We start from the raw sequence: 27,920 nt of genomic DNA on the forward strand, positions 1-27,920 counted from the left end.
GCCCGGACGGGAACATTTTTCTGCCGCGGATACCAACGGGCTTAAACAGAGTCGCGCATTCACCAGCTCAATCGCTGACTTGCTGTGGATGGTCCAAGGTAAGCTCAATCGCACCTCTCTCGACTCTCCGGAGTCAGAATTGCATGCTAACAATCGCTCGCTCTTTTATTGTAGGTTCTGAACGCGAGATTATACCCATCATGTTTGCTACACGACCTGTTGCTTTCCGGGCATTCGCCCAGCAATGTCCCCGGAGTACCCTCTCTTCGAATTTCCAGACGTCTAGTCCAATATGGCGATTTTTCTCGTACAGTGCTCCGCGAGCAAAGGCCGCCGTCAAGGCTAAGAAGCCTGCCGCACCACAGCTCAAGGTCCAGGAGCCGGCCGAAGATACATTGAGATTCGCGGGCAGACGCCCCGCGGGCTCAGGCCGATTAGCTGCCAAAGTCGCAAAAGAGCCCAAGGGAGAATTGATGCTGTTCCAAGCGCCCTCGCACCGGAGCTACGTACTAGGTGCCTACGGTATCACGGCTTTTTGCTTCGCGTACTCGGTGTATAACTCCAATATCACCTTCCGCGACCCCATCGCACCTCTACCCATGTGGCAGAAGGTAACATTCGGCAGTATTTGTGTCATGATGAGCGTCATGGGCACTGTCTTCATGGCCAAGACGAACAAGTTGATCAGGACCGTCAAGGCCGTCAACAAGAATGGGGAGGCCTACATCCGCTTCACGGTTCGCAGCATCATCCCTTTTCGCAAACCGTATGAATTCGACGCTTTGCCTCGCCAGGTTGCCTTCGCTCGGCGCTTGGTGATTTCTCCTGACGCCGCTAGTAAGAGAAGCACGATTCAGCAGAGCGCCGAGGTGAGCTTCTTCAGACAACCTCTGAAGAAGATGAGTATGCTGTTCTACAAGACATTCCGGTCGGTTCGTCAGCTGTTCACCGGCGAGGATTTCATCCTTATCGAAGTGGATGGTCAGAAGGGTGAATTCCGCATGGATTCGGCTGGATACGTCTCGCAGGACTTTTTGTCCGTTGGCAACCCGGTGACTGTGAGACGCTAGAAGTGAGTTCTCAACCTGTATGATATTCTTCTCGTGATGTCTTAAATACTCTCAACCTTTGTTCCTTGTCACTGCTACACGCTGGGCTTATGTTTTGGGGCTGCTGCATTCTTACTTAGCCCTACCGCTGCCTCGAACTACCATGTACATATTTGTAGAAACTAGCATTAAGCAGCATCTTTTTTTCACAAGACGCATGCGTAGCAACTAGAGTCGATAGAAGCAACCTGCTCGTGCTTACTCGGAGTGGAAGTAAATATGGCTGCCACGTGACCCTCTCCGCAGCGCGTCTTCCGCCCCCCCCCAATCAATCAACCGTCCGTGACGCGACTTCGGGATAACCAAGGTAGTGAATGCTGCGCGAGCCCCTCCACACTTGCTCCGTGCAGCCCGGGCTAATCCAGCCTTCTCCCCATTCCGTGGTGGGCGCAGCTCCTCCATTTCCTCTACATCTACTATCTGCCTTTCTAATTCCGTCTTCTCGCGTGGTCGCTGCAACGCGCGACCCCTCTGTCGCAAAATGGGGAAGCTCATCCGACTTGAGCTTTTTAGTATGCAGAACCTCATCTGATTGAGCCCCCATGCCACCCACTAACCTCCGCATCAGACTTCAAATCTTACAAGGGTCACCACACCCTTCTCTTCGGAGATGCGTACTTCACATCCATCATCGGGCCCAACGGGTCCGGCAAATCGAACTCGTGCGTTTTCCCGCCCACCTCGGAATGAACACCTCCGCGGAACATGCATCGCGAAGGGAAGTGTGTGCTGACAATCGATCAGGATGGATGCGATCTCGTTCGTTCTCGGTATCAAATCATCTCATCTGCGATCTACGAATCTCCGCGACCTAGTCTACCGCGGTCGTGTCCTGCGGACATCCAAGGTGGATGCGAACGGCAATGCCATCGACGGGGCGGCGGACGGGGAGGAACAGCCCGAAGACGAGATCGACGGCGAACAGTCCCAGGACCCGACCGGATCGAGTGACCCGCGGACCGCATGGGTTATGGCGGTGTACGAGGACGATGCGGGCGAGGAACAGCAATGGCGGCGGTCGATCACCAGCGGGGGTGTCAGCGAGTACCGCATTAACAACCGCCCGGTCACTGCGCAGCAGTACAACGAAGCGCTCGAGGCCGAGAACATCCTGATCAAGGCGCGCAACTTCCTCGTCTTCCAGGGTGACGTCGAGGCCATCGCATCGCAGTCCCCCAAAGACCTGACGCGGTTGATCGAGCAGATCTCGGGCAGTCTGGAGTACAAGGCTGAGTATGAACGTTTGAAAGCGGAGGCTGAGGAGGCGGCGGAATCACAGACCGTGCAGCTCAACCGCCGCCGGGGCATCAACTCGGAGATCAAACAGTACCAGGAACAGAAGCGGGAAGCGGAGAACTACGCCAGAAAGGCCGAGGAACGCGATCAAGCGATCATCACGCACATTCTGTGGAAGCTCTTCCATTTCCAGCGCCTGATCGACGCATCCAGTGCTGATATCCTGAAGTACCAGGATGAGCTGAAGGAGTTCCGCCGCGGTGTTGAGAAGTACGAGAAGAACGTCGAGGACGCGAAGAAGAGCCACGCCATGGTCGGTCGGGATGTCGCCAAGGCGGAGAGGAACATTGTCAAGAAAGAGAAGGACATTGAAGAGGCCGCCAACGCCCTCGTCCCTGTTGATGAGAAGGTCGATATCACCAGGAAGAAGGTCGACCGCTTTGCTTCTCGTATCACAGAAATTACCCGCGAGAAAGACACTCAGTCGGCGAATGTGAAACAACTGGAGAAGGATCTCAAGGTCGTCGACAAGGCGCGGGCCCAGTGGGAGTCAGAATGGCAGAAGACTATGAGCAAGCAGGGTGGCCAGCTCAGCGAGGCTGACCTGCAGGAGTACGAAAAGCTCAAAGAAGAGGTCAGTAAGAGATCGTCTGCTGAGCAACTGAACCTCGACAATCTGCGCCGTCAGCGGAAGACCGAAGCCGAAGGCCTGAACAGCCTCAAGAGCAAATTCGAAGGGGCCGATTGGCAATTCAAGACCTTGGAATCTGAGACGCAGACCTTGGCCCAGCGCAAAACTTCCCTCAACGATACAGTCAAGACAACTTCCAAGGAGATTGACCGCAAGAAGAAGGAACTCAATGCTGTGACCTCTGAACGCCTGCGTGTATCTCGGATGCGAACGGAATTGGAGGAAAAGTTGCAGGTCGTCCTGAAGAAACTTCTTGACGCAGATGATGGGAGGAAGCAGTCGGAGAGAGAAATCAGAGCCAAGGAGCTGATTTCGACCCTCAAGCGCATTTTCCCGGGAGTCAAGGGCCGCGTCAGTGACCTTTGCAAGCCCAAGCAGAAGAAGTACTCCGAGGCAGTTAGCACTGTCCTGGGTCGGCACTTTGACGCGATTGTTGTCGACAACGAGAAGACAGCGAAGGAGTGCATTCAGCACCTTCGCGACCAGAGAGCCGGCCAGGCCACCTTCATCCCACTCGAGACAATCCAGGTCAAGGCCTTTAACTCGAACCTCAAGGGCCTACACCGCGGAATGCGTCCGGCCATCGAGACCGTCGACTATGACGACTCGGTTGCCAGAGCTATTAGCTACGCATGCGGAAACGCAATCGTCTGCGATGATTTGGCGACTGCCAAATATCTCTGCTATGAGAGGAACGTGGATGCCAAGGCCGTCACGCTCGACGGCACCGTGATTCACAAGGGCGGTTTGATGACCGGTGGTAAAGGGCCTCAGCAGCACTCCAAGCGCTGGGAAGACTCTGAGGTGGAAAATCTGTACAAGCTCAAAGACAAGCTGTTGGCTGATCTTGCCAACCTACCCAAGGGTCATCGCCGCGGCACCGAAGAGGAGACGCTACAAGGTGACTTGGTAGGCCTGGAGCAACGGCTTGCCTACGCTCGGGACGAGCTCAAAGCACTCGAGAGAAACCTCGAAAGCAAGCACAGCGAATTAGAATTCGTTAGAAGTCAGCTCGAAGAAATGCGACCGAAGCTGTCTGAGCGCGAAAAATTGCTACAGGACCTCGATAAAACTATCGCAGCATCTCAACAGAAGGTCAGCAGTGTAGAGGACGAAGTGTACAAGAAATTCTGCAAGCGCTTGGGCTATGCCAACATCCGCGAGTACGAAGTTCAGCAGGGATCGTTACAGGAGGAGGCAGCTCAAAAGAAGCTCGAGTTCACGACGCAAAAGAGCAGGATTGAGAACCAGCTAAGCTTTGAGAGGCAACGACTGCAGGCTACGATCGACCGCGTTGCTAGCCTTCAGGCACAGTATCAACGTGACGAAGAGCTGATCCAGGAGCTTGAGGCCGAACAGGAGCGCATCAGAAACCAAATGGATGAGTACAATGCTGAACTTGACGTTCTTCGAGAACGGCTCGAGGAGCAGAAGGAGGCATATGCTCAATCGGCGGAGAACCTGACACATCACCGTAGGGAGCTCCAAAAGCGCACCAGAGAAGTTGAGGGCACTTTGAAGAATGTCAATGCCCTTGAGGCAGAGATACAACGCAACTCGTCCAGTCGATACGCTCTTCTCCGGCGGTGTAAGCTGGAAGATATCGATATCCCACTGACAGAAGACTCCAACCCCCTCGATCAGCTTCCCATTGATGATCTGATGCAAGCAGCGGATCCAGACGCCATGGACGTGGATGAAGACGCCAACGGGGTCGGAGACGCTTTCACCGTCCAGGACTATGGCATCGAGGTTGACTTTGACTCTCTTGGAGACACCCTCAAAGAGGTAGGTTACTCAGCGTCAGACTTACAATACTTCCCACTGATTCAATGATAGGAGGATGACGAGAAGCTTGAAGAAGAACTGCTCGAGAAGGTCCGGTCTATCAACAGCGAGCTGGACAAGATGGCACCTAACACACGCGCTATGGAGCGGTTGGAGAGCGTGGAGAACAAGCTTCGAGCCACGGAGAAGGACTTCGAAGATGCCCGGAAGCGTGCTCGGAGGGCGAAGGACGAGTTCGAAGATGTGATGCGCCAGCGGTCAGATCTCTTCAACAAAGCCTTCTCTCACATCTCCGAGCAAATTGGCCCGATTTACCGCGAATTGACGAAGAGCGCAAACTACCCACTGGGCGGCCAAGCGTAAGCCCGACTGGAGCCCCTTCCATTCGACCCTATGCTAACAGAGTGGTGCCGCCTAGTTATCTGGACATCGAAGACTCGGACGAGCCCTACCTCGACGGTATCAAGTACCACGCCATGCCTCCGCTGAAGCGTTTCCGGGACATGGAACATCTGTCCGGTGGCGAGAAGACTATGGCCGCTCTGGCTTTGTTATTTGCGATTCACTCCTATCAGCCGTCTCCCTTCTTCGTGCTGGACGAAGTCGATGCCGCCCTCGACAACACCAACGTTGCTCGCATCGCCAACTACATCCACGACCACGCAGCTCCGGGCATGCAGTTTATCGTCATCAGTCTGAAGAACGGACTGTTCCAAAACAGTGAAGCCCTAGTTGGAATCTACCGAGATCAGGTGGAAAACAGCAGTAAATCTCTGACTCTTGATGTGAGAACCTAGCTTTTCCCAGACCTTATTCAGATACTAATTGACTCCGTTCGTGCAGCTCCGTAAATACAACTGAATGATGATTCGGAAAGACTGGGTGGAATGGACTGGGCTACCTGACTCTCGTGTGATGTGTAGAATATATCATTCTCTTGTGGTCATGTTTTTCTTTGATGAGCAAAATGGTTTTAGCTATCGTGCAACGGATTAATGGGAATTTTCTTTCTGCTTTTCTGATCTTCACCCTGGTCCGTTTCCTAGAACCAACGCTTCGACCTTACTCCGATCACGGAGAGAAGTCCGGATCTTACGACACCAGCCAGCCAGTATCGACAGCAGAGCTGCTCTCGCAAGTGAACCAACCTTAAAGATCGTCCCTCCCACCCCCACCATCCCCGCAGCCCCTTTCATCTCCAGCTCTCTTTAATCCCTGACCCCCGGAAAAATTCCGTGCTCAACTCCGCCAATAAATCCCTAATGATCCTGATGAAGTTACATCTCACTTACGTTCGTTGCAGGCGAGCCAATGGCCTCCTCCTCCTCCTCCTCCTCCTCCTCCTCCTCCTCCTCCCCGTTCAATAACCGCTGAGCTGCACAGGATGCAGTGATATATATACCCCCGAACCGTAGACGCAAATGTCCCACTCAAATCCGACGTACAGTCCATGTACATACCAGGATCCACTACAACTCTTCCCGGGTGGCACATGCAGTTCTGTCTATACACATAGACAAACTATACCTCGGATACCTCGTATGCTATCCTCTAGGACCGGGCGATATCGACACCAGCAACAATGATCCTCCATCGTCAGCGTCAGTTGCTCACAGCAGCCCTAGTGGTGCTGCGCACTACCGTAACCGCAGCTCCTACTGTCACAGCGCCTAACAACTCTTCTTCTATCGTCGTCGTGAGCCAGTCCGTTCCCGAATCCGCGGGTCTGCCCGTTTTGCATCCGTTTGTGTCGTTCTCGATTGAGTTCGTCTTCTTTCCGGATTATGCGGGTATGCTTTTCTTCCCCTTTCCTATTCTTTTGTAGGGTTGTGTAGCATGATTGGGGAAAGGATAAGTTACGCAATTGTTTATGTTGTTAAGGGGTGGGGATGATTGAGGTGGTGTATACAACGAGAATTGAAGACTGAAACCAGGTGATTCAAGGAAATCGATCTCATCCGAATACCTTCTCGAACAACTTGTTGGATAATTTGGCCGAGTTAGAGGGAGTCAAGCCCTTTATCCGGGTGGGAGGGATTACGCAGTAAGCAGTTTGCCCTGCATCTGTTTAGGTATTGGTTGTTGACACAACTGAAGAGACTTCGCCCTCTACGACCCGACCCTCCCCACCGCGACAAACGGCACCTACGTGCCTAGCATCAGCACCGACTACCCCCTGATCCTGACGATCGGGCCCTCGTACTTCGAATCTTACTCGACCTGGCCGGGGGCGCGGTTCATCCACGGCTTCAACCTGGGCCGCAACACCTCGGCGCAGTTCGCGCAGCTGCTGGAGACGGTGCCGGTGGTGTGCGCGGCGCTGGCCGGGGGCAAGCTGGCCTACTGGGAGCTGGGCAACGAGCCCGATCTCTACAAGACCTCGGCGCAGGGGGCGGTGCGGCCGCCCTCCTGGACGGAGCGCGACTACGTGAATGAGTGGGTAAACAAGACGACGGCCATTCAGCAGAAGATGCGCGCGTCGTGTTCCGGGGATTTCGCTGACGCCAAGTATATCGCGCCGTCGTTTGCGGGGGTTTCCAATAGTCTGAACCCCGTGGTGACGTGGGAGAATGGACTCGGCAGGAAGGGCAATATCGCGCTGAATTCGGAGCATAAGTGCGTCTCTCTCGTTTTTGTGCTGTTTTGCTGTTCGCTCGATGTGTGTGGGAGGTAAATTTGCCTGCACTTGTACGGAGTACTGACAAGAAGTTTGGCATAGTTACATTGGCGGCGCCACGCAACCGGGCGTTACACTGCAGAAGACACTAATGAACCATACGATGACGGTCCAGAGCGTCGCGCAGCATGTCAATGTCTCGACCATCCTGCTCCAAAAGAACCTGACCACGGATATCCCGTATATCCTGGGGGAGACCAATTCCTTGTACAACGAAGGCGCGTCGGGGCTCTCCAATTCGTTCGGTGCGGCGCTCTGGGGCGTCGACTTCAACCTCTACTGCGCATCGCAGAACATCCGACGAACCCACATGCACCAGGGCCGCGACTTCCGCTACGCCTCCTGGCAGCCGGTCGACACCAACAGAACCACCATTGGCACCAAGGCGCCCTACTACGGCAACGCCATGGTGGCGGCTATGCTCCACGGCGGCGAGGGCGGCGAGAAGGATGATGTCCAGATCGCCAACCTTCCGCTGGAGCAGGACACCGAGGCCGCATATGCCGCGTACGTGAACGGTGCCTTGGCCCGGATTGCTGTCATCAACCTGGTGGAGTTCAATTACACCGGGTCGACGACGGGCAGCAGCCAACGACACAACGCATCTTATGTTTTCCAAGTGCCCTCAGCTGCTGCTGGTACAACTGTCTCAGTGCAGCGGCTGATAGCCAACGGTAGTGACGCTATCACGGGGATCACCTGGGATGGGTGGTCGTACAATTATGAACTGAACAATGGAAAGCCTGTGCGTTTGGCAAACATCACGGCCGGGGAGGCAGTTCCTGTTGGCAGAGACGGAACAGTGAGCATCGAGGTTCCTTATTCGAGCGCTGCTCTCTTGACGTGGTAGGAGTCAGGCTTTCAGATGGTCAATGCAGGATGGATGGTTTTCCAAGAGGGGTTGCTCTTCAGATTGTCAAGCATGGCAAAGCAGGCTGCCGCGTTTGCAGCAGCCTTATAGCAAGCACTGGGAAGGTGTGCATCGTTGCAGAGAATAGGACATTAGGCTCTCAACAGGGGCTCGCGTGTCTCATGATGCTAAGCCACGTCCTGTCGAGCTGGAGCTGTTGATTCATGTTCACCAAGTTACCCTGTATTCCTCGTAACTTACCTCGGGATACACCACATCCACCCGTTCTCCTGATTTCGTGGCCCACTTCCGTAATGCATTCAGACTGATGTACGGAGTGACGGACTCCGTTCTGCCAGCCGATCAGTAGAGGCAAGCACGTCCACCATCGTGATCATCGACCTCCGCCGAGCTTTGACGTCAAAGGCCCGCCCATCATGTTTCAAAGCCATGGAGAAGGCAATGGGGTGGGGTTCCTGGTCGATCCAAGACCAGACCGAAGTTTCGGAGCATTTAGCCCCAATCCCAGTAAGGCAGAAGTCAATAGTCAATTCCGAATGAGCTAAACATAACATGATTCCTATCAGTAGTGAGTCGTCGCTGAAAGCCCAGCCACGGCGGGACGTGAGCTTGTGTGGAGTCAATAGTCAGTTTTATCCCGTATCCTCCGTTGCGTGGAAAAGGGAGTCGACAGATCAAATGATCGGTGTACAGAAAACTCTAAGTCCGGATTAGTGGTACGATATGTAAACTTGGAGCCACAGACCTGGCTATGGCATTGCTGGATAGACTTTGAAGGACGGACGGATGCCTTAGCGGTGGGCCACAAAAGGCACAGCTCGATTAATCACTTTTCTTCCTGCAGCGGATTATCCACCGGTAGAGGAGTGAGTCCCCGTCACGAACCGAACGACAGGTCACTTCTGCATAATCTTGATCGCTTATGAATCGGCTTGGCAAGTCATTCCAGCGCCATGGCAGGAATGATCATGACACATGGCACTGTCATTATTTGCAAGGGATGTGGTCTTTTCACTTGGCCCGTGTGAAGAAGCAGTGAGTGCTCAGATCCCGAATTCTGCAAGCCACTATGTCGAAATTCCTGGAAGAATACACTCCCGCATAATTCTGTACGGACGGGGATGTTTTGCTGGCTGCAGGTCTCCCGTAACGGCAATCGCGTTCTACGCCCTTGGTGAGAGGGAAAAGGGTGTTGGGAAAGATTTGGAAGCTGCGCCTGAAAGAGAGAGTGGCAATTTGTTTGCTTGGAAATGAAGAAGACGAAGAAGGTTGAATTTGTTGCCAACTTTCCCCGCACCCGAGTCAAGACGGCCGTTACTTGCCTACTTACTTAGTAGTGGAGTCACTTAACTTGTCTTCCCTGTTGCATCATTCATTGACTTTTCCCGATTGAGTGACTGCAACAGTAGCTAGTACGCAAGTCGATCGGCAATCAGCTTTCCAAGGGAGCTCTATGTTTGCTACCTCCCCTGAGCGTTCTGACTGCAGGATCGGTGAAAATGCTTGGAGCCAATCGTCATAGTCGGATGCCAGATTCGCGATTGCCGTTGCATTGATTGTTCGCCAGAAACAATGCAATTGAAGGCAACTGAATGCTATTCAATTCGTGTCCCTGGGATTTCCTCTTTGGTCAATTCGAAGAGCACTCTGAAGAGTGATATGGAGGGTAAGATCTGAATCGACCGACATACAAGCTCGAGATCGCACAAGCCTATCAGGAAACTGAGGACTGTTCTGTGCGCCACTAAGGGACATTGCGTTACAGTTTGAAACCTTGTTGCTGAGCCAGTCATGAAAGCGACTGGAAAAAAAAGTATCAGTGCGATCAGCGGTCAGGCTATGGGCTCGCTCTGACACCCAGGTACAGTGGGCTACGCCCAACCTCCGCAATAAGCGCACTAGCTTCTAGGGCAGAGATTAAATCGAAACCATCGGCGAAGTTAAACCAGAGAGGCCTGAAGCATGGAATCATTCCAACTGGTGGAAAGCCGAAGTCAAAGTCGGTCAACTTTCACTCTAGCAATACTATTCCCGTACGAAGATAGTAACTTGCCGCAGCACCAACATGCCACAAGGATGGCAGCAATTGACAGTAGTAGCCTATCATCAACTTCCGATTATGGGTTCCGAGTACTTTCCGAAGCCATGTGATCTTCGCTGCTTGAAATAGCGAATTAGCTGCTGGTTGATGCAGGAAGTATGGGTTCGACATCAGCTGCGTACGCCATTGGCGTCGCAAATATCAGCAAAATAGCCAAATTAGATGATCATTGGACAAGACGCTTGTCTCTCTTACATTTACATTGTGAACATTGGGGTCAAGCGTACTCGTCGATCGAAGTTTGTGATGAAGTGCCGGTTAGGTAGTTAGAGACAGTTCCTTCAAAACTCGTAACCCTGTTCTGAACCTTCAGGGCCGTTTGCCTGTGCGACTGTACTCATATTGGAGGTTCTGGCAGTTTTGCGGCCAGGCATGCTCGCTTTCCAAGCTGCAAATCCACAGCCAGGTTGCCTCCGAGGTAGACCTCGCTGTGCCATGCGCCGTTGGCGCGACCTCACAAAATATTGATAGTATGCTTCTGCATGATGCAGTAGGACAAATACAACCATTTGAGATTACCAGATAGAGTCTTAGTTTGGGCGTCGGGAGCAGCTGAGGCAGCGATATGCAATTTTAGATGACACAAAACCGGGAATTTGGAGGCAAATTATGAAAGTAAATTCATAATTTCATCAGGCACCATACTCGCACCAGGATTAGGCTATAGTATGCGGAGCACCACAAAGTCTTGTGTGCAATAGTGCCTGGCCTCTGCCTGGCCTCTGCCTGTGGGTATTTGTTATCCTTGCATTAGTTTTGCACGTCAGAACCGCCACCAGGCTGGGTTAAACCCCACTGACAGGGTCGAGTGTAATTCAATGTTGACACAGGTACTTTTGTTCGGGCCTCGTATTACCTTCGATCGTCAACCCCGATGGGAAGTTTCAGTCGGCGCCTTCGCCGCGATACATGGTGGTTGCGCGCACCTATATAACCTGTTGCCCGAGACCTAGAGAATCGAGCTTAAGATACATCTCAAGCTACTTGCTACCTCGGAGCTTCTCTTCGTCAAGAAATACCGGCATCTGCTGGCGCAATAGCATAGTCTCCAAGTTTTTTGAGTGGGCCGCTTTCATTTATACACATAGACAACCGGCGTCATTGGACGCAGTGACCCTTGTATCTTGAAGGGTATGACAAGTCCAAACTGTGAAGAGGTTGCAACAAATCGGCTGATGGAAGCTAAAGGGTCGGACCGTGAGCATCTGCTGTCATCCCACAATATGACTGCTCAGTCGAGCCACACGGTAAGGGATTATCCCAACCCGCCGGAGAAACGATGGGTCATCTGACTTATGACATGTTGTGCATAGGACATGCAACGTTTGGCATCTGCTTTGCGCTGCTCCCATTATGCGGTGCTGTATATCGACCATAGTGGACAGCTTCGCTCCGAAGGGTCCCCTTCCATTGCAGGGGGCGAGAGAGAAATCTTCACAGAGGAGGTGCAGGGGAGATTTCTGAGGTCCGTGGCCTCAGCATGGCAGCTGAATACGAGTAAGTCAGAGGTCCGTCTGTTGGGAGAAGGAACGCATCAGTAATGAATAGGTGTGTTCCGAGCAGGCGACCCTTTAGGTCACATGTCCGGAGATGAAGCGGCGGCGGCAGCTTACTCTTCCTCTTCCTCTTCCTGGTCCCATCACCCAGCCACAGCAAGGCCTACCGGACTCATACCCTGTGACTTGGTGTCCTTGCGTTTCAAGCGTCCCCGAAGGAGCTTAAGACAGACTGATTCCGCCTCGGCTCTGGGTTCGACTTCAGAAAATGAGCAGAGCTCAGCAACAAGAGCAACAATCCTCCGACTTGGGGACACTGAAACCCTCCGGCACTACTACGAAAGGGCCTTCGACAAATTCCAGCAGTTGAACTGCAGAGTGGTTGCGAAAGCTTTCATCAAACTAGTAGAGCCCCGCAAGCAGGTCAATCATCCGTATAACGGCCGACGAACGTCGGCATCTGCGTCACAGAGGATGGACCCAGAGCTAACCAAGCCCAACTGGTGGCCGGCTGGGGTGACACATAAAGAGCCCGACCACCTGTTCAAGCCTGGTGAGATCAGACTCTAATGCTATGACCGCTGTTGTAATGCTAACACCTTATGATCATAGAGCGGATCAAGTTGCTTGTGCACATCCTGTGTAATCTGAAAGACAGTAAAGGAATTACAGCTGAGAAACTCCAGGAGGCAGGCCAGGACGTGAAACGTCAGATTGAGCCTACGAAGCGGCAAGATGTCTTAGACGAGATCTTCTATGTCCGGAAGATGGAAGAATTATATTTGGACGGAAAGATCAGTACGTTACAGCCGGAATTACCCCTGACACACTCGGATTGAACCAGAGACTAACAATATGATACAGGTGGTGACACGACAGTGCGCGTCTTTCATGCTCACCTTGCTGATCAATGTCATGTCCCTGAGCTGCAGGAGACGACAAACGACTCTCGCTCTGTTGTTGAAACTATTCGCAAGCCTATTAAACGATACACTCCAGATTCAGAGAAGATAGCAGATGCTGCGGAGCGGAGTTTAGACAGTGATCATTCCCAGAGATTGTTCCAGTCAAGTGACAGGAGTCCATCGCTTTCGGAAAAGGGCTCAGCAAGCCCGAGTGCTTGCTTCTCCCTCTCTCCGGCGTCATCTTCGACAATCAGCCGTGCAGTTTCTCTGGAAAACAATTTGTCAAAAGAGCCAGCTGACGTTGCTGGTACCTCAAAGTCAAATAGAGACCCTGGCGCGTTTAGAGACATCCAATCCACAGTGTCTCAGAGCTTGCCAGAATACTTCGCCCAGCAAGTGGCACATCCGCCTAGTGGCCAGAGTGCCACTTCGAGCTATTGGGCCACTCTTCCATACAATGGTTACTGATCACTGACGTTAGAACGGGCGGAAGCTCTTCTAGTGGGTGTTGCATGTATCACAAGCTTGCCCTCATGATGAAGTCTGTGCCTTCCCGTTGCCTTGCTGCTTTCTTCTCGACACTCCTTTGTCTGCTGTATTTCTGCGGGGACCACCATTGATCTAGGGGCGTTGTTTGTACTGCAAGGGTGTATATACATACACATCAGGGATTATTAGAGAACTATGTAATGATATGATCAAGACAACAGCACTCTGTTCCTCGAGCTGTAGTATAGCCTTGTCCGCGCATCGTAGAGACTAGTCCGATAATCGACCTGGCCTGATCAAGACATATGACACTGTTCAACCGAATGTTTGCCAGCTTCACTCTGCCTGAGGCAGGAAGGATTTCGGGGGTTGAGAAGCCATGTGGGGACAGGCACTTTGGCTATTGGTTTGGTGCGGGCCGTTGGACTCCACTGCATCCGATCATCCATGGATTCCATCGACGCGGTGGGCAGCCTGAGGCTGCAATCCAACAGACTCGCCCGGGCCAACCAGCTACGTCAACGCGTGCACACACAGATTCCCATCCTTCTCACTTGCTCTTAACTCCCCCATCTTCTTTCTCTTCTTCCTCCTCAAGACCCTTGGATCAACATCTGCCGCTACGGTCATGCGCCTTGAGTACTGAAGCACACTGGCTGGACTCCTCATCAAAATTCTCCTCCGCATTCACTTATTGGATCGTTAGTACGACCATACCTTATCAGTTTCCCCGATCCTAGGTGCACATCATCTGCCGCCTCCTATCAGTATGTCAATTGCTCGTGCATTTTTCCACCATGCCCCATTCAATAAATACCCTCTACCCCATACTTTCACCCCGGTCTTCACATCTCTACCATCACTTGCACCTTTGCGTATTGTTCGGAAGATTTGGGATCACAGCCAGCCAAGATGGGAATGCTAAGTATAGGTCGTTTTCTCAGCCGGCCTTATCCACACAACCGTGACGGCCCTACGATTTTCTCGTTCGAACAGAGACTCATGATGGAGGAAGGCAGTGGATCCTCCGACTTCAGAAAGACAGAGTCGCTAGTCAGCGGTGACTCTCCTACCCTTCAGGCCGCGATGGCCGAAGAGCTATCCGACGCGGACGAAGCTCCAGGAACCCCCGATACCTTCTACTCACCGCCAGCTTCACCTGGTCGACTTTCGCGCAACCCCTCCTTCTCCTATCATGATGACTGGGAAACGTTTCCGGCGCTGGACCAGCTCAGTGTCTTCGATCTGCTTGACAATTTCTCTCTATCCCAGAGGCTGGAGAAGCTGCAGCAAGCTTTGAATGCACAGAAGGCGAAGGTTCAGAAGCAGCGCGAGAAACTCAAGTCATCCTCTCTGAACGCTAAGGAACGCGTTGTGGACGAATGGAAAAGAAGGGTTCCGACAGCCGATGAGCGGCTTGACAAGTATCGTCGGCGCATGAAGAATGGTGTGGAGAGACTGGGCAAGCAATGGAACGCAACCGCAACTGTGACCCTTCGCGAAAAGATCTCCTTCATAGCCGGTGTCCTCAATATCTTTGTCAGTGGCTATCTTCTCGGAGGGTGGCCAGAGTGGTTCTACATCTGGTTCAGCGCACAGTTGGCCTATTTCATGCCTATTCGGTACTATGGTTACCATAAGCGAGGCTACCATTACTTTCTCGCCGATTTGTGCTACTTTGTCAATATGCTCTGCATGCTGAGCATCTGGGTCTTCCCCGGCTCAAAGCGACTGTTTATCAGCACCTTCTGTCTGACGTTTGGCAATAATGCGGTTGCTATTGCCATGTGGCGGAACTCTATGGTATTCCACAGTATGGACAAGGTAGTCAGGTAAGCGCTCTCTCGCCATCCCCCATCTCATCGGAACGCCTGCTTAGCTAACTTCATAGTCTGTTCATCCATATAATGCCACCGGTGACTCTGCATTGTCTGGTCCACTTGACATCTGCCGCTACTTTGAAAGCAAGATTCCCGGCTATCTATGCCATCAAGTTCAGCGAGCCCGGATCTCCAGACCATTTCACACTCCTCGAAATGATGGGATGGGCAACTGTACCATACATGATCTGGCAAGCTGCCTATCACTGCTTTATCACGGTCCGACGCGCGGAGAAGATTGCTGCCGGGCGCCCGACCAGCTTTACCTGGCTCCGCAAGTCCTATGCAAAGACCTGGTTAGGCAAATTCGTCCTGAGCCTCCCTGAATCACTGCAAGCCCCCGCTTTCATGCTGATTCAATATTTCTACGCGATTCTAACGATGATCCCGTGCCCTCTTTGGTTTTGGTCTCGGTGGGCCAGTGGAGCTTTCCTCACCGCTCTCTTCATTCTTAGTGTGCACAACGGTGCCACATATTACATTGACATCTTTGGCAAGCGCTTCCAGAAAGAGCTGGAGGAACTCAAGAAAGATGTAGCTCGGTGGCATTCGTCTCCCGAGGGAGCAATCAGCCCAATGCTGCTACCGTCTGATCAGGGCGCATCTTCTGCCGATAAGGCCCACGTCGAGTCGACTACCGCCGGAAGCGCTGAGCCCAGCAAGGCTAGCATTGATGCAATCCCTCTTCTGGATGCCCCTGCGGCTTCTACTGGCGTTGAGAGCGCTGCAGTTCCCAGCACCGACTCCACTGTGCGGGAACGATCGTGATTCTTCTATCTATGCGAAGGGTTTACTTTTTACTCTATGGTCTTGGTGGTTTTACTTGCACATTCTCTGGGGCTGTGATCGCATTTTGAATGGCTCCAACACGATACCCAACTCGATAGTCGTTCCTTCCCTTTCTACACTTGGAGCAATGCTGGATTAGCCTGATTTTAGTTGACTATGTAGTTAGTTATGCGTCTTGATATAGCCATTAGATAGAGTGGAAGTTGTTCTTATGATGACTTGAATGAATTTCTTTTGAAGCTAATGACATATTTTAATTTCCCTTGGAATCTGCATGAGTGCCCGGGCTCTGACTCACCAGTGGACAATTAGTTCTCCGAAATACTCGCAGGAAGGCGGACTCGCTCGCCGGCGGGATTAGGAAGAGACGGACGGGACTGCGAGGCGGAGCTCCCGATTGGGCGGCGACAAAATCCATTTTATCCCCGAAGACCGGAGGGGTCACGTGAAGTAGCCACCTCTGCTCCAGACCTTCGCCGACGACACTACGACGACAAACTTCCCTCCCCGAGTTCCAAACTATTATCGCCTCTGATTATACCTGTGTGTTTCGCTGTGATTACAGACTACTCTCTGATCTCGCATTGCTGTGCATATCTGTTGCCCTCGCTCGTTGCCCCGAGCTTCTCGATTTTCTAGATTTCCGCCATGTCCGTCACATTGAGGTCAGCTAGCCTTATGCGCGGCAGTGGTGCGCTGCGCTCAAACCTGGTCGGTATGTATCCAGCTTTTTGTTCTTGAGCGGGTCAGTCCGGCAGCAAGGTATACTTGCTAGTGAACAATGTGATTGCTAATCCCGATGTGATGCGTCTCTAGTCCGACCGCGTTTGACCGGAGCGTTGGCTGCGAACACCGCCGCAAACCTCCGCCTCAACGGCAGAGGACTGCCATCCCACATCTCGGCCCTTGCGATCCTCGTCCCACACCAGCGCGGCTATGCCACCGAGCCATCCTCTTCCACATCGTCTTCCTCTGACCCTCTCCCTCCCCCCGGCTTCAATGCCGAACAAGCCAAGAAGCCGCTCGCTGCGGAGCAGCAGCAACAGCTCGCCAGCAGCAAGGGTACCGCTCAACAGGTGGTTCCTGCGTCCGAACAGTCCGTCACGGCCCCTGCCAAGACATCCGGCACGGAAACCTCGAGTGAATTGACGACGGCCAAGAGCACGGATGCCGACAAGAAGACCGATGAGAAGAAGGAGACGAAGAAGTTGACGCTCGGCCAGAAGATCAAGAAGGAAGCCCAGCACTACTGGGACGGTACGAAGCTTTTGGCCACCGAGGTCAAGATCAGTTCTCGCCTTGCGCTGAAGATGGCTGCGGGCTACGAACTCAGCCGGAGAGAGCACCGCCAGGTGAGTACTGCAGCAAGATTTCGCGGCCGGCCTTTTGGTTGTTGTGCGGTCAGGGAGACACGCCTTCGCTGATTCAGCCTTTCATTCAAAATAGCTTCGCAGAACGGTGTCCGATCTGGGACGTCTGGTTCCATTCTCCATGTTCGTGATCATCCCCTTCGCCGAATTGCTGCTTCCGGTCGCCCTGAAGCTCTTCCCCAACATGCTGCCCAGCACCTACGAGGGCCAGAAGGGCCGCGAGAAGAAGGCGCTGAAGCTCAGCTCCACCCGGAAGGAGGTCTCAGGCTTCCTGAAGGACACCCTGCGGGAATCGGGTCTCCCCGTGACGGCGGCGACGGTGAAGAACGAGGAGTTCACCGAGTTCTTCAAGAAGATTCGGACCACGGGCGAGTCCCCGACGCCGGAGGACGTGATCAAGGTGTGCAAGATCTTCAAGGATGACCTGACGCTGGACAACCTGTCGCGGCCGCAGCTGGTGGGCATCTGCAAGTACATGAACCTCAACTCATTCGGCACGGACGCGATGCTCCGGTACACAATCCGTCACCGCATGCGCCAGATCAAGCGCGACGACCGGGCCATCTTCTACGAGGGCGTGGAGTCGCTGTCCGTGCCCGAGCTGCAGATGGCGTGCGCCTCCCGCGGCATCCGCACGCACGGCGTCTCCCCCGCCCGCCTGCGCGAGGACCTCTCCGTCTGGCTGGACCTGCGCCTGAAGCAGGGGGTCCCCTCCACGCTCCTGGTGCTGAGCAACGCCTACGTCTACGCCCAGGGCGGTAAGGAGGCCGAGATGTCCACCCAGATCGAGGCCCTGCAGTCAGTCCTGTCGAGCATCCCCGAGGAGCTCTTCCACGAGATCGAGCTCGAGGTCCACAACGCCGAGGGCGCCGCCACCAACAAGCAGCGCCTGGAGGTCATCAAGGAGCAGCAGGAGCTGATCGAGGAGGAGAACAGCCAGAACAGCCAGAACGAGGAGAAGGGCGTCTCCGCGCCCCAGGACATCGAGGACATCGACGACGACAAGGATGAAGTCAAGTACCGCTCGCGCTCGCAGGCCTCCGAGGCCTCCGAGGCCGTCAAGGAGGGCGACCGCGTCGAGGAGAGCCCTGCCCAGGAAGCCGCTGCCGCTGCCAAGGAGGAGAAGAAATAAAGGCTATTCTCCACGCCGAATTCTCTTTGGATCTGTTTTTTGTTGTAGGCGTTGCTTTCGAAATTTGATGACCCTCTGTGACATATAGACATATTATTCTACTTTTATTTTCTACTCCTGTGTTAGTTAGTGCTTATATGATAGACTCCCTACTGAACCGCCATGTTTGGGTGCTGTATAGGGTGCCAGCACTGTACAATTGCTGATCAGGGTACAAAGCAGCTTTACATGAGGACTTCTGATGTTCAAAAGTGATGGAGCGAGCAACGCAGCTGCTGGCAGCTGGGGAGCTCTACTCATGTTTATCACCCCTAATTGTACCCATTCCCTACCTCAATCTTATAGCCAGTTGCAGTTACAGTACAATGGGTCCATCCCAAACAGGCCTGGTTCTCATACGTTAGTTTTCCCTCCCATCGGACAATCCCACCTCCTCCAACACCAACCTCGGCAACTGGGAAACCCTGGACTCCTCCGGCACGGGCACACCTTTTGCATCCACCTCCACCTCCACCTCCACCTCCACCCTTCGCCAACCCCAACCAACCAACCCCAATCCCAAGTCTCCAGCCCAGTACATACAGACATATATACATACATATCCAGACCATTCGTTCGTTCCTATCTTGTATCTTCCTTTCTGATATCCTTGGTCCAGAAAATCGCATGCAGATTTGATTCAGAAGGCAATGCGCCCCTCCTCCCGCCTCTACCTCCGCCTTCAGCTCAATTTCAGTCACCGAATATCATATTCCCATCCTCAATCCTTCTGCAAAAGATTTCTGACCACGATGCCGCGGCTGAACCCCGTTTCTCAGGTACTGTCCCTTCCCCCATTCACCATTCACCCAATGAGACAATTCCCCCATTCCCCGAAAGGATATCAGAGAAATACCAAATCCCCAGTTCAGCATCCCATTGGTCTCCCCGGTGCTACCACACGCGCAAAGAGGACAGTTGGAAGGAGGAGATGACGTAACACAACCCTACTTCCACCCTCAACCTTTTTACTGTCAATGGCCCAGAACACACAGAAGAGAAGCCCAATGCTTGGACATTGAGGATCACACAACATACTCAGTACGATTTATAAGTCTGTCTTCATGGCTGATCAAATTTACTTTCCTGTGGATGAGAGTAGGCTGCCATCGACAGACTCAGACAGTATGCGCCGCCGCCGACGAACTACGACCTCGCTCCGCTGTCCCGGCGCGCGGCGGTCTTGGTGCTGCTGTACGCGGACCGGGAGGGGGCGTTGAGGGTGGTTTTGACGATGAGAGCGAAGACGTTGAGTTCTTGTATTGATTGACCTTCCCCTGTATCTTGGACTTCGGGGAGCGCTGGCTGAGTCTGATGCTGATGATGACGGGTTTTTGACGAGTAGATGCTGGACAGGCTGCGTTACCGGGTGGTGAGTACATGTCCATTTCCTTGCTTGACTCTTTATGGATCGAGAGCTGATTCACTACAACCAAGGCCGCGCCGATTCTCTGGCCGAAACACCCTTTCAGACGGCCCGCCGCGAGGCCTACGAAGAGATCGGTCTACCGCAGGAGGACAGCAGTCTGCCCCGGCCCTTTCGCGTGGAGCATCTCTGCGAATTGCCGGCGAACCTCGCCCGGACGGAGCTGGTGGTCCGGCCGTGTGTGGCGTTGCTGCATTCCTACGACGAGGCCACGGCCGAGAACGCCGACCCCGAGGTGTCGTTGATTCCCCGGTTAAATGCCAAGGAGGTGGCGGCGGTGTTTACCGCCCCATTCCAGGATTTCCTGCGCATCAAGGGTGAGACAGATCCCGAGTGGTATCGGGGATCGTGGACGGAGTGGCATGAGAGTCGGTGGCGAAGTAAGCTTTGTCTTCCCTATTTCTTCTGCGACTTTTGTCTGGAGGAATGGCCCTAAGAGATGTGCTTGCGATGGCGCTAACGCAAACCTCCTACCAAAAAGTGCATCAATTCTTCGTTCCAGTTCGTTCGGAGGAAGTAGTCAAGCCGAAGAATGCGAACGAAGAACAGCAACACCTCCTCAGTCAGCTTGAAAAGCAGAAGAACGAATCCGCGGCGGCGCGGTACCGGGTCTGGGGCATGACCGCTCGGATGATGGTGGATGTGGCGCGAGTCGCGTATGCACAGGAACCAGAGTTCGAACATAACAGCCACTTTGGGGACGAGGCGATGATCTCACGCCTGCTGAAGGTGGGCCGCTTGAGCGCTGTCCGGAAAAAGGGGGATCAGTTGACCAAGGAGGACATGAAGTTGGCTGCTAAGCTCAGTTGAGAGCTGCCATCCCCCTGCATATATTATGATGACACATGACGAATTGCATGAGAACAAGACGCAAGTCCGGTCGAATAGACGGCTGATGATGTTACCAGCATAAGTGGCTAAGCATCAATCCCACATAGCAAACATTTCTGAAGCCCCGTAAGCTTAGCCCAACAGAGCAACTTCGCCTGGTTATCTTGCCCACGGGCTAGGATGCATGGACGAGGAGCTGAAGATCATTGACGGGGATGATTTGGGATTCTGATCCCGCTCGAAATTATAGCAAGGTAGCGTGCTGCAGAACTCAACATTGGGGCTGTTGGGGCGACACAGATGAAATAGCACTAGCTGGCATCCATGCTCATAACGTAGGCTACCAAGCGCAGCAGACCATCCTAGAGGCTCAAGAGCCCACACCAAACCAAATCTCAAGGTATGGTCAGTGATGACACAAATGTTGGACCTCTCTCCGCGCAAGACTGTCTGAAGGCCGTAGGATATTCCTTGAATCACCGTCCTAAATGCAGCCGCCAGACTAGTATCCTTCAAGCTTCGTAAATGCTGCGCTAGCGCATTGGGCAACACAGCACCCGACAGTCTATACTCAAGCTCGGTCTCGTCACACAATCCCTCATATTCCCCCGTGCCGAAGTCGGACGGCGCCACGCGAGACCGGGGGCCTGCCTCCTGCCTCCGAAGCCCCAGCCCGGGTGTGACAAATTCCCCCAATGCACGATGCACCAACTGAAGATCGGTCGCACTTGATTTGTAAAATCCCAAGCAGGTATCCCATTGCTAGGAGACTGAAAGCTCCGGTGGCGCCCTTTGCACTCCTCGTTGTTGATTGCTTTCAATGCACGTATCCGTCGGCTGACGCTAGTTTCTGCGAACAGCCAGCGGACCTCTCCATGAACCACATCTCCGGTAAAAGGGGGTTCCCTCGGTTCTCAAACTCTGGGGTCCGGTATTTGTCACTCTTGATTTGACTCGGTGGTGGTTTCCGTGGTTATCTCCGTGATTATGTCGATTCAGAGGTGTTTGCGTGGTAGTGCAGTCAACCTTGGGTTTTGTACTACCTGACCTGCAGTGATTGACGCTCTGACCTCGGGATTTAGGTCAATGATGATAGGCCGCCAATAGCTTGTACTTCAAGGTGACAAATGTAGGACCTGTTCATGATGGTGGTTGACATGGAACGGGACAAGACTTCTGCTATAGTCCTAGTAGGAAATGAAGTCCAAAGCATAGGTTCCTGCAAAACCAGATTGCGTCGGTCCATCATTTAGCCTGCAGCTATGAATGACCAGGAAGGCGGCTGGCTCTTATCATTTCGAGGGACCATTGCATGGACAATGGAATATCGGCTGGTGTATGAGTAATAGGTAACTGATAGAAGACAAAGGTTCGTGTGTCTGTCAGCAAGATGGTAAAGAGTGATTGGGACTCTAGAGAGAGATCATTGCCCATACCGTACGCCTCGGACACCACTTTCCACTGATCCATCGGAGGAGATGGCAGTCGAAGACCTTGCATCTTCTAGCTCACTCTCAGAAGAGTCTCGTGATGATATGCAGGGCAAGGAATGACGACACGAGATGGGTTTTCTTCAGACCTCCTGCATGATGCATCGACGTTGTGTGAGGTTTATTGCCTGGGTCAGAGATGGCAGCTGCAAGTTTGATGGTATGGTTGGCTCTCGAGGTACCATTCCGTGCCTTGATATTGTAGCCATGCTTGCTTTAGAGAAGTTCTCATCGATAGCAATTCGCATCTTAGTTGGAAACTTCTCCAGAACACACGATGGACATTCCCGATGATGCCCCAGTCATCCCCGGTTAGAAAATACAGGCCGTCAATGACTGCGGAGATTAAAGAATAGGAAGGAGTGCATTGATTCCAGTTGATCTTGCATTGATTCGATCTGCTTGCTCAATCTGATCACCTGATCACCGCCCACCACCTACTGTCGCATTTGCTTAGTGTATGATAGTAAATTTCTACGTTTCATCAAATTCATGATTAATCAGGCTACGCAATTGATGGATCACAGTACTTGTCTTAGTAAGAGAGCGAGATTAATTGCTGTTCCTCCCCCATGTTGTTTGGGTGACCTCTGCGTATCCAGCTGTGAGAAATTATCCAGCTGAAATGGCGAGTCAAACCTGTCTTAGATGCTTGGTGAGGCATTTACAACTGGTATCCAGCCAAGGTCGGGCAGCGGTTACTATTGATCAGGCAATCCTTCACATCCCTCACGACCCTGACCTCGTATTTCTGTCTGCTGATCGTCTTGAGTCTCACCGACTCACTCCGGCTGTCCAAGAATCCATCTTGATGCTTGGTACTGGAAAAGCTACAAAGCATGTGGGTAGTACCGGCTTGAATGTGACCAAGAACACGAACAAGAGTAATGGTGATGTCAGACAGGATGGTCCCCGGTGCCGATCAAAGCATTGTTGGCAGGTTGACGGTGAAGGAGGAAATATGCGGTCTGTCCTCCAATCGTCAGGATGGCGGGCCGCCGCCGCCAAACTCGGCAGCAACAGCAATAATGCCCCCCCATAAGATCGACCTCCACCGGGCGGCATATCTGAAACAGATCGATGGTGGTGCCAGTGGGCCAGATCCCTGAAAGCATGAGCGGCGACTTGTGCGATTGGCGGCCCCCCCTTAAGTCTCTCTTGTTCTAGAAGGTTCATAAGGGAAGCGGTGTTCGTCTTGTTGAGCTTCTTTGCGCAGGAGAGTGGAGCGGGACTGTTCGGTCGTGAGGGACATGGCCTTGCTCCATCCAGCACGATATCAGCAAAACCTGGAATAGGGGTCTCACTGTGCTGTTCACCGTCTCATGGGAGATGATCGGTGATCTACTCGGGACTCGGGACCAGCATTTCATCATCTCCATCCGAAATATGCCCGACTCGCATCCGTTGCACAGCATGTCCGCTGCGAAAGACGTTTGTGACGTCGGATATTGACAACAGTTGCCTTTAATGTTGTGCCAACGGATCAGATGATCGCAATGGCTGGTCTCGTCTCGGGGACATCGGGCTGATGGCCGCTGCTTTTCTAGTGATTTCACACTCAAGGAACGAACTGTGGAGGCAAGCAAGAACGAGGGGGAGGGGGGACTGGAAAGAGACCAGAACACCCAAGAGAGAGGTCAATTGAACGGCACGAGCCGGGTACTATATGACCTGTCAATGTTTGGACCACGACTATCTCTTAGTTCCTTGCAAGTGTTGCTCCACCAGCCAGTCGATCCCGGACATGGCAAAGGTTAGGTTGGAGATCGACCAGTGTACCGAAGAACAAGAAGAAAAAGAAAGGTAGAGCAACACGAGCATTTCGCAATGCTAGATGAAGGTAGTGATCTGATCGAAGACCAGGAAAGGCCTTAGTGAATAAAAACAATGAATATTATGGGCTGAAGAGGACGGGTGTCGTGGTGGCGATGTTGTGTCACGGGTGCTTTAGTTTTGTACTAAGCCACGAACAAAGAAAGAAGCGAGGGAGGGAGGCTCTTTCTCCGAGGTCGGATTAGAACCGGCCGAGCATCTTGCTGAGCTCAAGCAGAAAGAATAACGTGGCAGCGTAATGGAAGGAAAAGGCAACCCACAGGGAGATCCTCCCTACCGCTATGTGATCTGTCCTAATGTATGTCATGCTAAGCGAAGTCTAACTTAATTTCATTTTTGGGATTTATTTTTTGCCGTAGCTGCAGCAGTCAGGCACCGATTCCTGAATGGCTGTCTCCCAGCAGATAATATAGATTATGTTTTTCGAATTCTTGACATTCGGCATGTCCGAAGAGAAACTTGAAGAGAGACAGACACAAGGCAAGGGAAGAGAGGGAATGTGGTTGAAAGTGGAAAAGACAGGCGACGGAGAAGGCTTGTACTCCGTACAGTACGCAGGACATCATCAGGGCTGATTGATGTTTATCGGGCAACGGAGAAAAGGGCTAGACTCGACGGGGACGATCGGACTAACTACCTACTACCTAGTAAAAGCACTACTACTGTAGGCCAGCAGTCAACAGTAAGCAGTAAGCACACTCTTCCTTCTCAGCCCTTCTTTAGGCCTTCTCAGGTCTTCGTGTTCAATTTCCATCTCCCGTTAGTTCGTTTATTGTTATTCATCACCATCACCTGAACCTGAACCTGAACCTTCACTTTCACCACCCATCGGGCTTTCGTATGGAAACAGGGAACCCCCCATCTCGATCAAGGTCCATTCCAGGTCCATCCCTTGCATGGATGTGTCACTTCAGAGGCTGTTCACGACACCATGCCCATGATGACCACGGCGATCCTGCAGCCGACCAGGAACTGGCCCCGAGAATTTGAGATATATCGGGGTTCTACTTTCTTGATTGATTTTGAAGATTAAGTCCAAGATCAACCCCCAATTACATAGTAATATCTAAACAAGCCAAGCGGGTCCAGCCATCCCTTTGGGACAATTTAGCACTCTCTACACCGGACTAGAATCCAGCCATCTTCAGCTCTCGCCCATAATGCGGGAAACTCCGTCAGTTAACCAGGCAGAACAAACTAGGGATGAGCTGGTTCTGGACAGATCATGGATGGATGGATGGACCATGAATAAAATAAGAATAATATATGCTACTCATAATAAATATAATAAATATATAAATAAATAAATAAATAATGCGACCTCGTTGAGCTGCAGCCTCCATCCCCCTTTCGACGCTAGGCCAGCCTCATGCATATCGCATCGCAACCAGCAGCCAAAGCAGCCAAAGCAGCCAAAGCAGCCAAAGTATTCAGTCAATGACCGAGCTGTTCGCTGCCTGTACCCGATCCTCTCTCTCTTGTCTTGCTTCAACCTCCTCTTCCTCCTCGTTTCATTCGCTTTTAACCCCTCCTTTATCATCCTCCCTCCCCATTCCTTGTGTGCCGCGTTTTGCTTTCCTTCTCTTTCCCTCTTTCTCTTCTTCCCTTCCCTTCCTTTCAGTCTAATTCTGGGGTGGAACAAACTATGGTTCTGGCCTTTTCTTTATCACCATCTGCAATCCCTTTGCAGTCCCGCAGAAGAACCACGGCAACTGGTTGAAGATGAAAAGGACTGGCCACCATTGACTCGATCGACTCGCAGCCTGTCATCCCGGACGCCAACAAAGGTTAAAAAGTGCACTGAGCAGCACGCGACGGGTGATAAAAGAAGCAAAGTGCCTGACTGACTAAACTATTATTACGACTCGACTTCGTCCGGTCCAATTGCTGGGTCCAACGCATGCTCCATCGGGTTTTCAGGCCATACATAGCCTGAGCCTAGGCCAAAGCCTAAGCCTACTACTATCTCTCTTCAGAACTTCACTGGCTACTCCCCTCGATTCCTTGACTCTCTTTTCAATTGTGACTTACTATTACCAACCTACTTATTGAACTTGACTGGTTGTTTCATCCCTGGAGGAAGAGAACAAGTCAGAGGTGTCGGTCTCACTTTCATTGAGTGACCCCTCTCTGGTTTATACACTCTCCACTTCACTCCACCTTCATTAGCCGCCCATCGGCCCGTCAATCAATCATCAATCTCCAACCCCACTCCGATCAACATGTTTCCTCCATCCTCGTTGGCGCTGCCACGAGAAGCTCCTCCTGTGAGACCGTCTCGGTCCTTGGAAGGATTGGAACAAGTCATCCCTCCTCGAATCCCTCAGCCGCCGTCTGTTCGCCCAACCTTGCTTTTAGATAAACCGCTCCCCGAGCTGCCCGCCAAACCTCTACCAGAGGCTCCCTCAATCATGGATGCTGGCTCAACCGCCTGGAGCGACGACAGCAGCATGGTTTCCAGTTACTATGGCAGCCGACGGTTTTCCGAAGTGTCTACTACCGAGAGCTACCCCGTATTTGTTCGCTCAGGGTCCGATGATCTGACCGAGCTAGTCGATCATCCTCCCGCCTCCGCCCCCATTGATCAATATGGGGATTCTAAACCGCTGGCCATTACCGCCACCTTCTTACACGATGCGCATGTCGACCGACCAGCCCCTTGGACCGTCAAGCGAGCCGGTCCTAATCACTATTTCCGCGAGAAGAAATGGGACTTTTTCCCAGAACTCGCGCCTCAATCCGCCTTACCTTCCTGTACCACCAACCATGCCGCTGCTTCTCGGAAGAAGAACAGTAGTCGGTTGAACCTCGCGGTCTTCGACTTCTCCAAGTCACGCGGTCGCTGGAGCTCATCCGACAAAGGGGGACGCGCTCTTGCGCATGATGTTCGAGACTCGATTCGATCTTACATGCAACGCCGCTTATCCAAACATTCGGTAGACCGCGACACTGCCCGGCCGAGCTCGCGGCCAGACTCGCGACCCGACACAGTATCTTCGGACTATACGCGCAACCAAACACCATCGATTGAGTGGACGCTGTCGAAAGAACGCACTGATGCAGTGAGCCCTCTGATGCCACCTAGTCCCGTGGACTTTCCCATCTCAGGCAAGCGGCTGTCCCGAGCGTCATCACGATCCTCACGATCGACAGTCAGCGCTCGAGTAAAACGCCCGCCCCCTCTTACCCTGTGCAAGAAGCAGCTCTCTGGTCCTCTGAGCCCTTATCTGAAACATGGGGCTTCCCTCTGGGAAAAGCCGGGCCGCGAGAAGCGCGTGAGCTATCGGCAAAACCGCCAGGTGCGGTTTCCGAAGTATGCAAAGAGGAGCCCGCCAACACCGAAAGGGTTCATCTCGTCGGCCACGCCTCCTCTGACACCTCCGGCCCGCTCCCAGATCCAGCAGAACACTCGGGACTACGTCAAGGCGTTTCACAATGGGACCTCCCACCTGCTGGGTGCTATCGGTGGGGCTCGGAGGAAAATCACTGGGGCCAAGCTTGAGCGACGACACTCGCAGCTGAAGTCACAAATCCGACTCATTGGCCCTGTGAGTCCATATAACACCCAGGGACAGACTGATCCATGGGTATAGGCCTTGGCAGTCACTCGCTTCCTATTCTCTCCATCTTTTACCATATTTGATGTGTGTGGTCAACACTATATTTCTGGTTTAGTAGTCATATTAGCGTGCTTCTTGCCCTCATTCTTCTTATATTTCACATTTGTTGTTTATACTTGATATCCCGTTGGCACTCTGCAGGTTCTA

At 52.7% G+C, this 27,920-nt stretch overlaps 8 protein-coding genes across 8 annotated transcripts; all 8 read left to right on the forward strand.

The window, feature by feature from the left end:
• Window positions 1–65: 65 nt before the first annotated feature.
• On the forward strand, window positions 66–1,246 carry BO82DRAFT_356187 (uncharacterized protein). The gene is made up of 2 exons (XM_025635657.1): window positions 66–98; window positions 175–1,246. Exon 2 carries the CDS (start codon window positions 201–203, stop codon window positions 1,068–1,070), a length of 870 nt encoding a protein of 289 aa, XP_025489963.1. The 5' UTR covers window positions 66–98; window positions 175–200; the 3' UTR covers window positions 1,071–1,246.
• A 192-nt stretch (window positions 1,247–1,438) lies between these two features.
• BO82DRAFT_356188 (cohesin subunit SMC1) lies at window positions 1,439–5,846 on the forward strand. The gene is made up of 6 exons (XM_025635658.1): window positions 1,439–1,621; window positions 1,678–1,771; window positions 1,854–4,824; window positions 4,876–5,183; window positions 5,243–5,609; window positions 5,668–5,846. The coding sequence occupies exons 1-6, from the start codon at window positions 1,591–1,593 to the stop codon at window positions 5,683–5,685; spliced, it is 3,789 nt and encodes a 1,262-aa protein (XP_025489964.1). The 5' UTR covers window positions 1,439–1,590; the 3' UTR covers window positions 5,686–5,846.
• Window positions 5,847–6,406: 560 nt separating this feature from the next.
• BO82DRAFT_288122 (glycosyl hydrolase family 79 C-terminal domain-containing protein) lies at window positions 6,407–8,351 on the forward strand (the record flags this gene model as incomplete). Its single annotated transcript, XM_025631611.1, has 4 exons — window positions 6,407–6,614; window positions 6,769–6,868; window positions 6,922–7,440; window positions 7,544–8,351. The coding sequence occupies 4 exons, from the start codon at window positions 6,407–6,409 to the stop codon at window positions 8,349–8,351; spliced, it is 1,635 nt and encodes a 544-aa protein (XP_025489965.1).
• A 3,345-nt stretch (window positions 8,352–11,696) lies between these two features.
• BO82DRAFT_366603 (DUF2841 domain-containing protein) lies at window positions 11,697–13,342 on the forward strand (the record flags this gene model as incomplete). Its single annotated transcript, XM_025637048.1, has 5 exons — window positions 11,697–11,720; window positions 11,787–11,970; window positions 12,022–12,522; window positions 12,582–12,767; window positions 12,834–13,342. The coding sequence occupies 5 exons, from the start codon at window positions 11,697–11,699 to the stop codon at window positions 13,340–13,342; spliced, it is 1,404 nt and encodes a 467-aa protein (XP_025489966.1).
• Window positions 13,343–14,032: 690 nt separating this feature from the next.
• Window positions 14,033–16,245, forward strand: BO82DRAFT_356192 (glycerophosphocholine acyltransferase). The gene is made up of 2 exons (XM_025635659.1): window positions 14,033–15,195; window positions 15,255–16,245. The coding sequence occupies exons 1-2, from the start codon at window positions 14,276–14,278 to the stop codon at window positions 16,009–16,011; spliced, it is 1,677 nt and encodes a 558-aa protein (XP_025489967.1). The 5' UTR covers window positions 14,033–14,275; the 3' UTR covers window positions 16,012–16,245.
• A 290-nt stretch (window positions 16,246–16,535) lies between these two features.
• On the forward strand, window positions 16,536–18,767 carry BO82DRAFT_356194 (MRS7 family protein). Its single transcript, XM_025635660.1, has 3 exons — window positions 16,536–16,747; window positions 16,849–17,384; window positions 17,479–18,767. Exons 1-3 carry the CDS (start codon window positions 16,681–16,683, stop codon window positions 18,532–18,534), a joined length of 1,659 nt encoding a protein of 552 aa, XP_025489968.1. The 5' UTR covers window positions 16,536–16,680; the 3' UTR covers window positions 18,535–18,767.
• A 303-nt stretch (window positions 18,768–19,070) lies between these two features.
• On the forward strand, window positions 19,071–20,931 carry BO82DRAFT_356195 (NUDIX hydrolase). Its single transcript, XM_025635661.1, has 5 exons — window positions 19,071–19,352; window positions 19,676–19,832; window positions 19,919–19,945; window positions 20,011–20,379; window positions 20,481–20,931. Exons 1-5 carry the CDS (start codon window positions 19,326–19,328, stop codon window positions 20,807–20,809), a joined length of 909 nt encoding a protein of 302 aa, XP_025489969.1. The 5' UTR covers window positions 19,071–19,325; the 3' UTR covers window positions 20,810–20,931.
• Window positions 20,932–26,034: 5,103 nt separating this feature from the next.
• On the forward strand, window positions 26,035–27,896 carry BO82DRAFT_128164 (uncharacterized protein). Its single transcript, XM_025629946.1, has one exon. It carries the CDS (start codon window positions 26,376–26,378, stop codon window positions 27,744–27,746), a length of 1,371 nt encoding a protein of 456 aa, XP_025489970.1. The 5' UTR covers window positions 26,035–26,375; the 3' UTR covers window positions 27,747–27,896.
• Window positions 27,897–27,920: the final 24 nt, after the last annotated feature.

This window comes from Aspergillus uvarum, assembly GCF_003184745.1.
Source record: "Aspergillus uvarum CBS 121591 unplaced genomic scaffold BO82scaffold_43, whole genome shotgun sequence".
NCBI classification, from domain to species: domain Eukaryota; kingdom Fungi; phylum Ascomycota; class Eurotiomycetes; order Eurotiales; family Aspergillaceae; genus Aspergillus; species Aspergillus uvarum.